The following is a 12,876-nucleotide window of genomic DNA, read 5'->3' on the forward strand; positions in this document are numbered from 1 at the left end:
CCCTCCATCTCAAGTAGTTTTTCATTCACTTTAACACTTTTCTTTTCAGTCCTCCATAAATCTTTAATTTCCATAGCAGTCTCATGTGCGGTACCTTGTCAAAAGCCTTTTTTAAATCCAAATATACACAGTCCATCCATCCATCTCTCTCTTGTGTTTTGTCAACCACTCTTGAATAAAAGCTCAGTAGATTTGTTACACATGACCTCCCTTTCCTAAAGCCAAATTGATGATCCGATAACAACTTATGATCCTCCAGGAACCGTATCCAATATTTCTTTATCACCCTCTCACAAATCTTACCGACCACACTTGTTAAAGACACAGGTCTATAGTTAAGAGGCTCTTCCTTACTGCCTCCCTTATAAATGGGCACCACTTCAGCTCTTTTCCATTCTACCGGTACTTCCCCAGTTTCTAATGAGCACCTTATAATATCATATAATGGATCTATCAATTCTTCTCTACATTCCTTCAATAATTTGCCTGAAACTTCATCTGGTCCCATCGCTTTATCATCTTTAAGTTCCTCCAACATTTTATATAACTCCTTTCTAGGTATCTTAATGTCATCCATGTGCACATTTCCTTCTACATTCTGAGGCTTTACAAACATTGTTTCTTTAGTAAATACTTGTTGAAACCTATTATTTAGCAATTCCGCTATATTCTTAGGGTCATCTACTATCCCTTGCTCTCCTTTTAACCTTTCAATGGACTCTCTCTTTTAAAGTTTACCATTTATGAACCTGTAAAACAATTTTGGATGTTCCTTACTCTTGTCTACAATATCTTTTCAAATTTTCTTTCTTCCTCCTCCTTACCCTCACATACTCATTTCTCGCCACTCTATAATTCTCCTTATTTAATATATTCCTGCTCTTTTTCCATCTTTTCCAAGTCACATCTCTCTTTTCTTTAGCCTTAACACAAGTTGCATTAAACCAATCCTTTCTTCCTTCCTCTCTCGGTTTATACTTTGGTACAAATTTCATAACTCCTTTATAATATTTCATAAAAATCTCATATTTTTTTTGCACTTCTTTGATTTGTATTATGTCCTCCCAATCTAATGTTCTGAAATAATTTTTCAAACTTTCTGTGTCCATCTTTCTATAATTCAATCTACCACTCCTGTATGTCTCATCTTTCCTTCGCTGCATTATTGCCAGCTACATTTCCATAACCACATGATCACTCTTCCCCAATGGACATTTGTATTGTATATCCCCACATAGGTACACTTCTCGTGTTAACACCAAATCCAGTCTTGCCGGTTCATCATCTCCTCTATATCTGGTATTTTCTTTCACCCTCTGTTCCATCATATTTTCTATCATTAGATTAAGGAATCTCTCTCCCCATGCTTCCTCTCCAACACCACTTACTAGATTTTCCCAATCCACCTCCTTACAATTAAAATCTCCTACTAGTATCACCTTTCTTTTTCCAGTTAATACACTTTCCAAACTCTGTAAAGTATGCTTGATCATATTGTCATATTCCCTTAACCCCTTCGTTACCAACCCGTCAACCATATGTAAACAAGACGTTTCGATACCGAACCGACTGCCCACGCTCCTCCGCATCATCCGTGCGGTAGTCTTCAGCTTCTTCTCACAAACACCCAGTTCACACTATATTATTTATATTTATGTTTTCTATCAGAGAAACCCCACAACATGTCATTTGGGTAAAAAAAAAATAAGTAAAATACTTTTTCTCTTGATTTTACATATGTTGTATGTTGTACATATGTTCATACTTGGATAACTATAAAATATATTAGCCTGAAAATCACAGAATACCCAGAAAAATTATGTATTTATTTACCTTGCAAGTGACGATGACATCTAGCAAAAATTGGATGGTCCTTTGTGGCCGAAGGCGTGGACAACTTGTAGCACGCACCCAGGTAAGGTCAGGCCAGACACGACACATGCTCACACAAAGTATAGCGCCAGTGTCACAGTTTTATGTGTAAGTGCAGTGCTATGTGTGTGCATTGTGTGAAGTGTATGTATTGCGTAAACATATAAGAACAAAAATAAATGAAGAAAGACTTGTAAGAAAAGAGATGGTAAAGAAAATTTGTAAAAATAAAAGAAAAAAATGGGGAATGGGATTATGTTTACTGCTGGCTGTGATACATCTGGTAATGTTCAGACGAACATAATCCAGGTAAATCTTTGCAGGCAGGGCAGTATTTTCTTGCCCATTTGTTCTTGCCTTCAGTAGTACAAATCCTGCACCGTCTACGTGGCCTTTGTGTGTTTGCTGTGCTTGGTATAGTCATTAGTCCATGAACCACTGGTGTGGCTGCAGCTCCTGACGTGCTGGGTTGTGCATCTGCTGTTGGTGGTGGGGGTTGTGCACCTGCTGCTAGCATTGGGACTCCCGTTCTTCTGGGTTTTTTCTTGGGGCGCTGTTGTTCTTTCTGTACCACACACAAGCTGGCATACCCTAGACTGTACTCTTGCAACATCTCATGAACAACAAGCTTTATGAATTCACTGCACCCAGTGTTACACTTATGCAAGTTTTGATATATTACTCTAGCTTTGAGTACCATTCTAGACATCATGTGTACACCAATCTTCTTGAACCATGTGTAAGATTTTCTGGTTGGATCATATGGTTCCAACAGCTGATCAACATTATCAACTGCACCCATCTGGTCATTGTAATGATGAATAGGCAGGGGCTTCTGCAGCATCTCCCTCCCCCCACCTTTGACATGATATGATTGTTCTTTGTACCCTGCTGTATACTTGGTTGTGATAACGTGGACCAATCTTCTGTCACAAAATTTGACGATCAGCACATCCTCTTTTCGTCCAAATACAGACTGCTTTTTCTGAAGATTCTGGTGTGAGATAATATCAGGCACACCTCTGTTTGTCTGAATGGTCCCACTAGTCAGAGTCTTCTTGGTCAACAAATATTCAGTCAGATGAAGGGAAGAGTACCAGTTGTCTAAAACAACGTGCCTTCCCTGATTCAGAAGTGAGTGCATTAGATGCACAGGAACACGCTCAGACTTGCTGAGGATAGCAAGCTGTGGGTCTTGTCTCATCTCTTCATACATTGCAGGTGTATATAATAAAAAATTCCTGGTGTAGCTTCTTGCATTACTAGCACTAGGACACAATGCAAAGCGTTTCATACCAAAGCGCTTACGCTTTGTTTTTATGAACTGTCTGAAGTGCAGTCTGCTTTTGAACAAAATCAGTGACTCATCCACTGCAAAATTTTCACCTGCAGAAAAATATTCCATGCACTTAGCACGTAACAACTCAAAATAAGTACGAATTCTTGTCATAGGCATCCTGAGGACAGCATCATCAGGGTATGAAAACCTCAAAAATCTAATAATCTGAGAGAATCTATTACGACTCATAACAGCTCTGAAAACAGGTGGGCCCTGACACAGTGTTGATGTACTCCAATAGTCAGATATCTTGGGTAAATGTGTTAGTCCCATGAGTAGCTGCAATGAGATGTACACATACATCTCTTCCTCACTGACATTAGACCACTTTTTACCCATAAATTTCTTAGGACTGATGTGGGGATTGCCTCTAAAAAAATATGCAGCACGTGTGTTGGTCCAGAGACACAGAGCAGCAATCACATCTTTCCCCATGAATAACTGAAAACAGTCTAGAGCACTCATAGCACTGGCTTCATGATGTAGAATAATACTAGGATGTACATCAGGAAAATCAGTGTTACATATAGGTAGAGGGTTAGGTCTGGTGTCAGAGAATGGGTCTGAAAGAAGTGTGAAACCTGTTTGTCTACCAGCAGCTGTGGGGGGTGAGGCAGGAGGGCTGCATGACAGGTCACTGCTTGCGGACAACGTCTCAATACTTTCGTCGCCGCTGCTAGCATCACTCTCTACATCACTGATAGCTTCAGGATCAAACAAAGTATCACCTTCCATTGAGTCATCAGACCCCTCAAATTCACTTATTGTCCCACCATCATATTCATCTTCACTGTCAGTTGTACAGATATCCATAATTGCGAAGTAAATCCATGACTACCACAAACAAAACTTCAGGCAGCACTGAACAGAAGATAGAGAATGTCGCATTGCAGCACTCGACAAGCATGTATTGCCATACGTAGGTCAGAAAATATGATGTATAAAAAAATATAAAATGATGATTGGTCTTCACAAATTACGTCACAGCACTGACAATAACTCATTGATCAAAGTTTATGACGTTTCAAACCGTCCCACGAATGGCTGCAGCCTTATGTTTGAAAACACAGACACTTGCCACCACGTGAGTAGAAATAACCCAGAAACCTAGGCCTTGAGAGCCCTCAATACACAGAGCTTATAACCGTGGCATGTGCGTGTCACGGGGAGCACGCTCGGTTCCTGGCGCGTGAACTCAGCCGTGACACGCACGTGTCACAAAACATACATCCGGTACTGAAGGGGTTAATGTCCAAGAATTTGTTTTAGGAGGTAAGTAGGTCACCATGATTATTAATTCTTTTCCATCACTTTTTAACCTTATGCTTATCACTTCTGCATTGTTCTTCCCATACCAAGCCTTATCCACATTTATCTCCTTCATCATAATCATAACTCCTCTACCTTTACCCTCTCTATCCTTTCTCCATATATTATATTTATTATCCAAATTTACCTTTGTTTTTTCATGTAATTTTGTCTCAGTCAAATACACTATATCAGGCTTCTCCATCATATAGTCTTGCAATTCCAATCTACTTGACAGTATCCCATCTATATTAGTATACATTACGGTCCACCCACTGCTCCCTCTAGGGGTTCCTCCGCATTCCTTCTCTCCACATACCACTTTCTGACTCTCTCTCCTATAACTCTCCAAAAAAACTTTTCTTTTTCCTCTTCAGACCATTCATCATTTTTCCTTCTCGCCTCTTCCAACAATTCCTTATATCTTCTCCTCTCTTCCTCATTTCTATTTTTTCTTACGTACACTTCTTTACAACCTTCTACTTCTCTTAATTCTGATGTTCTATATAAAATGTTCTCCGCAGATTGTTGTGACTTCAGTACTACTTTAATCGGTCTCCTTACTCCCTCCTTATACGGACCCAGTCTATGGATCTCTTCCACTTCTTTTAGGTCTTTTTTTTTCCTTATCATTTAGATTTTTGAACAGATCTCTTACCATTTTTAATTCTTCCATAACTCTCTTAGGCTTATATGTTATATTTTGTTCTTTCATCTTCTTTTCTGCTATTTCTCTTATCAGTGTTTCCTTATTCTTCATAACATTAAACAGTTCCTTGGACCTTTCTTTTTTGTCTTCCTTCAACTGATCTTTAACTCGAAAACTCCGACAGGCCTTAAATAGGGCTGCATTGCACACTTCCGACAGTCCTTAAATGGGGCAGCTACTTTGAGCGCTAATAAAAACCGCGCTAGCATTGGTAGCGCTGCTATATTTGGTCATGACGTAGTCCTATGGTAGTACTGTCGGCTCCCAGGAAGCACACCGCTCTACCCAGCTAGTCTCCCGCAAACTTCTGTGAGGTGCGTGCGCGTCGTGTCGCGGTGATAATTATTTACGTATTTACGTATTTACTTATTTACGGAACTATTATTTACAACTATGGCTCCTGGTGCTAAGAGGAAGCTAAAGTTTAGTGATAAAAGTGATAGACAAGGCGGGACAAGACGCAAAGTGCACAGGTTGGAGGTAGATCCTGAACCCGCTATTGTGACAACATCGTCACCCACGCCTGATAAAAACATACGTAACTATAATCAGCCAATATGAGTGAAAACACGAAAAACATGTGAAAACACATAAAAACATGAGCAGTGCCTTACATTATGTAAGAATACACATAAAAGCACCTTCCCCGAGCCAGCCACGCTTCCCCACATCATACCGCCTTCATCAACACCACGCTGGACCCGTGCCAGAGAGTTGCCACTACCAATCTTCTCCAACTATCGGTTATTATTCTGAGACAACCATAGTGAGTAGAGCAATAAAAACTTGTAGGATGATGCATTGTCATGTCTACTAACAGCAAATTTTTTTCCAGAGTAATTTATAAGAGTTGATTTTTTTATGATAATTGCGGTAATGGGAGGATGTGAATTTTGCAGCCATCGGTCTTAGCGGGTTAATTATTTCTTGTAATCCAACCATCTCTGCTTCCCTCAACTCATTCCATTGTGTTTTCTTCAGTTCCCACTTCCTTTCAAACCTTTCATTCTGCTCACTGATCACTTCCTTAAAGTCATCTTTCTCCTTTACTACTCTCTCCATTTTCTCCTCCAACCGTCTCTTGTATTTTTCAACCTCCACTCTCAAGTGTGCATTCTCATCCACCAATCGTTTTTCATTTTCCTCCAGTCTCTTAACTCTTTCCTTCAAAGCCTTGCGGAATTCTCTATCCTGCTCCTCCTCACTCCTCTGAACTTTTAATTCCTTCACCAACTCCTCAAATCTCTTCTCCAACATTACCAATCTACCTTGCATTGTTGCTCCTGTTGAAGATGGACTCATGTTTTGACTGGCCACTTTCGGTTTTGCTCCCTGGGCCTCATCGGCATATTTTGAATTTGGTAACTTATTTCTTACCGGTCTATCCATTTTATTTCACTCTTCCTGGGAGCATGTGGGTGTGTGGTGGTGTGCGCTGGGGGCCAGGCCTGGTAGATACGTGTGTGTGGTGGGATGTGTTGGCGGCTGTTATGGCTGGCCTTGGTGTGGTTCCCGCTCTGTCGTTTGGAGTGCGGAGGTTCCCACACCTCCGATCACTCTTATGTACACGCCACCAGGCTACGTTCACTCTTTACACTCGTTCACTCGCTCTGGTCGCCCTTTAGTACCAATGACAGTTCTCACTCCAAGCACATTGCTTAGCGCGTGGAGTGTTAATTAGATGCCACTCTGAGCAGGAGGTACGTCCGCTCCCCATGGAGCGCGGAGTGTGTGTGTGTGTGTGTGTGTGTGTGTGTGTGTGTGTGTGTGTGTGTGTGTGTGTGTGTGTGTGTGTGTGTGTGTGTGTGTGTGTGTGTGTGTGTGTGTGTTCATGTGCGTTTGTTTTCAGAAAAAAAACGAATGAAATATATTGAGCATGGATGTTTTTACAAAATACATAAATTTTACTAAGTTGGAGTTCAGTGAGTGACTATTTATTATCAAGGAATTTAACACTTTACCTGCGATACAACCCAGCGGTAGGTCATCAGTTACTACCCACTGTTGCAATGTGACCCACCAGTGGGTCATACAACAGTTTTCACATATAGCACATTTTAATCTTACTATTAATAGAAATTGGATTATAGAGTAAAATTGCAATAAACAGAATGTGTAGGAGGGCATAATAAACACTGATTGATAAATAATATGAAGCTTATTTAATTTTTAGTGTTATAAAAATTATATAAAAAATAGTGTTCTTGTTTCCATATTTTCTTTTTAACCCTTAACATATGGTGATCGTTTCAGGACGATTGTAGCATCGCGTGCGGAAAGGAGGGGATCATTCTGGGAATCATGATTTTTCCGCACTAAACGTTTGAATCTCTCCCCCTCACTACTGGTCCTGGGGCAACTGGAAGTATCTGGCATCTTTTCTCACTTGCCTCCTCGTGCCTCGAGACATGTTCCCACACAATAGGTCATCTTTTCCCATTTCGAGGCAACATCTGGCAATGATGTTATGTCAGTGTTACTCAGTAGTGACATTGAGGAGAGTGATGAAAATGAAGACTGATTTTTTTATTGAGACAGAAGAAAGTGAAGACTCCAGTAGTGATTCTGATAGTGATCTGGGAGACAGAGACCAACCCTCACAGCGACGTTCATAAACCTCCTCACGTACTCCCCTCAAGCAATGCACTGGTGTGTGTCACCCATGGTTGCCGCTACAGGATTGTGCTTGTTGGCCAAGTCATGTGAATCCCATTGCTAATAAGAGTTGCCAGATTCCAATTATTATAGAAATCCACAATACTTGTAATATGTGGTTTCTTTTTCTTTTTCTGTTTTGCACATCATTTCATATATCTGAGTTTGCATTTTCATGACATGAAAGTGCAAAAGTTCCTACTTTTACATCAAATTCAAATGCCCGAGAGAGAGAGAGAGAGAGAGAGAGAGAGAGAGAGAGAGAGAGAGAGAGAGAGAGAGAGAGAGAGAGAGAGAGAGAGAGAGAGAGAGAGAGAGAGAGAGAGAGAGAGAGAGCACGCGTGCTGTGTTATCGGAGCTTGGGGGAGTATTTCTTAGCAGCGGGTTCTGACACAGGTTCAGGGAGAATTTTTTGATATGCAATAACTTTGCTCTCAGAGGTCATAACATGTTGAAAACTACATTGTTGTACTCAGAATAACACAAAGAAATATGCTTTTATAAGGAAAAAAAACCTTTTAGCATTTTTGACGTGTGATTTTTGGCCGCTGTAACAGGTGGAAAGTAAATCAACTCCCTGTACTTTAAGGGTTAATACACTTAAAAAATATATCATCTTGCATTTTTTTCCTTCAGAAGAACATAAAACCCTTCTATAGTAAATCACTGGAACAGGTATCACAATTGGACTTTCTTTGACAAGCTTCAATTTTTTTTATTGATTTTTTTATATTTCTCCTGGTATTATTTGGAGAAATTGTGAAAAAAAAAGCTGCCATTGGTGACTGTTTTGAATTGCATATATAGGTAAATATAAGGAAAGAAACAAAACAATAAATAAAAAAAAAACCTACAAAAATTAACTGAAAATTATTTTTCTTTTTTCTAATACAAATACATAAGAAAACTATATTATCTTGCATTTTTCCTTCAGAAGACCAAAAAACTTTTCTATAATAAATAATTCAAACTGAAATATCATAAGTGGACTTTCCTTGATAAGCTTCAATAATTTTCTTTATTGATCTTTTCATAATTCCATGATTTTCCTGATATTATCTTTATTATCTTATTTTATAGTACAATATAGAGAAGCACTAAATATCAACAAATAAAGTATGCCCACCAGCAGGTCGCATTGCAGAGAAGCCATAAATTTTTTCACGGTATGCAATGTGACCCACTGGTGGGCAAACATTTTGAGGTTGAAAGTTCATTAGTTGTTCTCCCAGACAACACTGCTCTTCACACTTTGCTGGCTTGACCAGCACTGATGTGACAACAATTTATTTGTATCACAGTGCAGGAGAGCTCACCGCGCTACCAATCACAGGGAACATGTAAAAAATTGTGAGATGTGCCAGAGTAACAGTATCACAAATAATGCTACACAGAACAATTCTAAAAAACCTCTCTAAGCAGAGTGAGCCCCTATAAACATGAAGTGGAAAACTCACCTTCAGGAAGCAGCAATGAGGATCAACATCTATCAGCTGGTTCACTGATAACCTGATGGGAGTCACTTTCACTAAGTGCTTTACTTTCCAAAGCATGGCATTGACCTCTGGGGTGTTTTTCAGGATGGCAATATCACTACGCTGTGGGTGAGAAGTGCATTAAGACTTTAGATAAAATCATCCTTATATTACCTGATTAGATAACGGTTTGTACTACTAATCATAATTTTTTAGGCAAGAACACTGCTTTTTGATATATCTTGGCAGGATTTTTTCTTTTATGGGATGTCTATTACTTTCAAGGAATCTGAATTTAAGCAAAAAAACAAAGAAATAGAAACAATTATATGATTTCATTAGACAAGAAAAAAGAAGAAAAAAAAAAGAACCACAAAGTATAATTGTGTGATTATGCCACATGAATTCTGCATTAATGATGGGACAACTATATAGTCCCACTATACATCCTTGAATACCACAAAAGACATAATAAAGTATCTTGTCTGCATAACTAACATGTTAGATTCCAGAATATTCTTATTGTCACTGACAATACTTGATTTTGTCAAGAATGTATACCCACAACAGCTGTATATTGTGAGGAAAATACAGCTTTTATTATATGTAAATAATACTAAATCTTAAAACCCAATGTGGCAACAGTGAGACTATAAATTTGTCCAATTGTTAATGCTGAAGTCATGTGGATTATTACATAATACCACAGTACAGTATAACCTGCTTAATTCAGACCCAAATGCCTGATATTAGGTAAGTGAGACTATAAATTTGTCCAATTGTTAATGCTGAAGTCATGTGGATTATTACATAATACCACAGTACAGTATAACCTGCTTAATTCAGACCCAAATGCCTGATATTAGGTAAGTGGGAGACTTTCAGGATTTTTTTTTTTTTTTTTTTTTCACGTTATATTGTAAATGCACCAGTGAGCATCTTCGGGTGCCAGCTAGATTCCCCCCTCCCCCTGCCCGCTGGACAATTTCCCACTCATATAATCCCCTCCCTGGACACATTCTCCCAGAAAACATACCCTCCCTGGATAAATTCCTACCTGGACATATTGCCCTCAGGACATTTTCTCCTGTAAACATTCCTTTTCTCTTTCCCTTTGCCGAACCCATGAGACTGACTCACCAAACCCCTGCAGTTAGGTAAAATCCAGGTTAAAAACTAATGCCTCAGATGGTTGAGCTGCTGCTCCAGAACTGAAACTAGTTTGTTAGTTTCATGACTAAGTTTAGAGTATCTTGTTTCACATCTCACTGTCACCACCCTGAGTTCTTGATACTGCATTACAGGCTATTTCTTACAGCTGCAGCACTGCTCCCACATGACATGGAAGTACCAAAAATGAGTAGAGGAGGAGCCAAGATTTACTATGAAGGCTACACGTACACTAAGAAAGATATGACAAGACATGCATTCAATGGGAATATACACAGAGAAGAAACAGACCATGCAAGGGTGCAATTACAACAAGTTTGACTTTGGAAGATGTGAGTGTAACTATGGCCCATAGTCATGATGGTGATCTTTCTACTACTGAAGCAGAAAAGCTGCAATGCCGTATCAGTGAAAAACCAAAAGCATCAAGATAGAGCACTGCTTGTATACTTGCCACAGTCATTCAAGAAGCTTCTGAGCCTGTGAGAGTACATCTATGAAATAAAAAACCAGTGAAATGAAATATCTGGCATCAAAGGCAGGGTTCACTTCCAAAGGATCCGGTATCCCTCAGAGAATTCCACGTTTCTGATAAATGGTAAACAACAGTTGGTGAGCATCCACAACCCTTTCTGATACATGATGGTGGGAGATGGTTGCCTAGTGGATAAGGTGGTGAGTGTGGGATTGGGCAGACATCCACGCGCAGATTTGAATTCTACCACGTACCACTTTGATACTTTGCCATTTGTTGAGTGGTTTAAAGTTACCTATGTCACCATGACACCCAGGTTCTAAGTGGCTACATCAAAGATGCACTTGGGTGGTGATATGGGCCCTTATATAGGTACCACTGTAAATAAAATTGCTTGCGCCACTAATGAGTGGAAGCTGAACAGCGCTTCCCATGCTCTTCAAGTAAACCTACAGGCGCTATAGGCCACAACATGAGGGGAAAAAAAAAAAAATAAAAATAAAAAAATAAAAAAAAAAGTACTTGTATTTGCAACTGATAATATTCTGCAACACTTGGCTTCATCGGATAGGTGGAACATGGATGGAAATTTTTCCTTAGCTCCCAACATATTCATGCAGCTGTATGTTATTTGTGTGCCATTAGGTAATAAGGCAGTTTCAGCCATTTATGGCCTGTTACTAAACAAACAGCGAAGTTATGAAACAGTTATTAAGGCAACAGTAAACAGATGTGAGGAACTGGGATTCACTCCTGATCCAACTGTTGTTGTCACGGACTTCAAGACATCTGCTATGAATGCTGTTAAAGTAATCCTCGGTCACCATGTCAGAGCATAGGGTTGCTTCTATCATCTAACCCAAAGCACATGGAGGAAAATGTAAGATCTTGGTTTAGTCCAACTATACAGAAATGACAAAGAAATTAAACACTTCATTGGCATGTAGGATGATCTACGAGTAGCATTTTTACCCTTAGCTTACACTGAAGAGGTAATGGAACTACTGAAAAATTTTACTCTAAGGTTTACACAAACTAATTCATTACTTTGATGCATTGTACAGATGCCAGCATTTGACTTCTTGCCAGTCATGGATATGTGATTTCCCATTATGAAAGAGGAGAAAGAATTAGTAGTAATTGAGAAAGGATTAAGATATAATGCAAAAGAGAAGGAATGAGTATCTAGTTATCCTTGGATAAATAACTCTCAAAATTTAAGAAACAATGTAAAAGTACCAATTGCCAGAATGAAATCCCTTGAAGTCAGACTTAAGAAATTGGGCACTAAGTATGCACAAAAGTACCAGGATGAAATAGACAACATGAAGAAAAGAAATGTTGCCAGGAAGATCAGTGTAGGGGAAATGCAATTGAATGATGATCTGATTCATTATATACCTTATCATGAAGTACTTAAGCCAAGTTCATCATCTACAATGCTGCAAATAGTATTTAACTCATCAGCCAAATACATGCAACCCCCGCTTAACGAAGGTTCACACAACAAAATTTCGCTACAACAAATGTTTCCTTTTACTACCATCTGCTCGTTTAACAAACACCAAACTCGCTTTAACAAAATTTTATCCAGGTAATTTTTTGGAAAGTTGGAAAGTTGGAAAGCCCCGCTATATCACGCAAGCCGACAGGCTGGATATTATTCACAGACATGAGAGAGGTGAGAAAACTAATAGCATTGCTTGCCACCATGGCTTGACTCCATCTACTGTCTCTACTATTTTCAAGTTAGCAGACTCTATTAAGAAGGCTGGTGAGACCGTATCTTCCTTGCAAGCTAAAAGAACCACCTGAACTTGTGACTCTGCAATGGATAAAATGGAAAGTCTTGTGGAAATGTGGTACATAAGTT

General features: G+C 39.2%; 1 protein-coding gene across 7 annotated transcripts in view; it reads right to left on the minus strand.

The window, feature by feature from the left end:
* LOC123514392 overlaps nt 1-12,876 on the minus strand; it is an 87,058-nt gene that overhangs the window by 23,042 nt on the left and 51,140 nt on the right. For all 7 annotated transcript variants that reach the window (XM_045272297.1, XM_045272296.1, XM_045272291.1 and 4 more), the window contains one exon: nt 9,341-9,481. In XM_045272297.1, the coding sequence (XP_045128232.1) occupies nt 9,341-9,481 (141 nt within the window). The remainder of the gene's footprint in view (nt 1-9,340; nt 9,482-12,876) is intronic.

Source organism: Portunus trituberculatus, chromosome 37 (genome assembly GCF_017591435.1).
Source record: "Portunus trituberculatus isolate SZX2019 chromosome 37, ASM1759143v1, whole genome shotgun sequence".
Lineage (NCBI taxonomy): Eukaryota > Metazoa > Arthropoda > Malacostraca > Decapoda > Portunidae > Portunus > Portunus trituberculatus.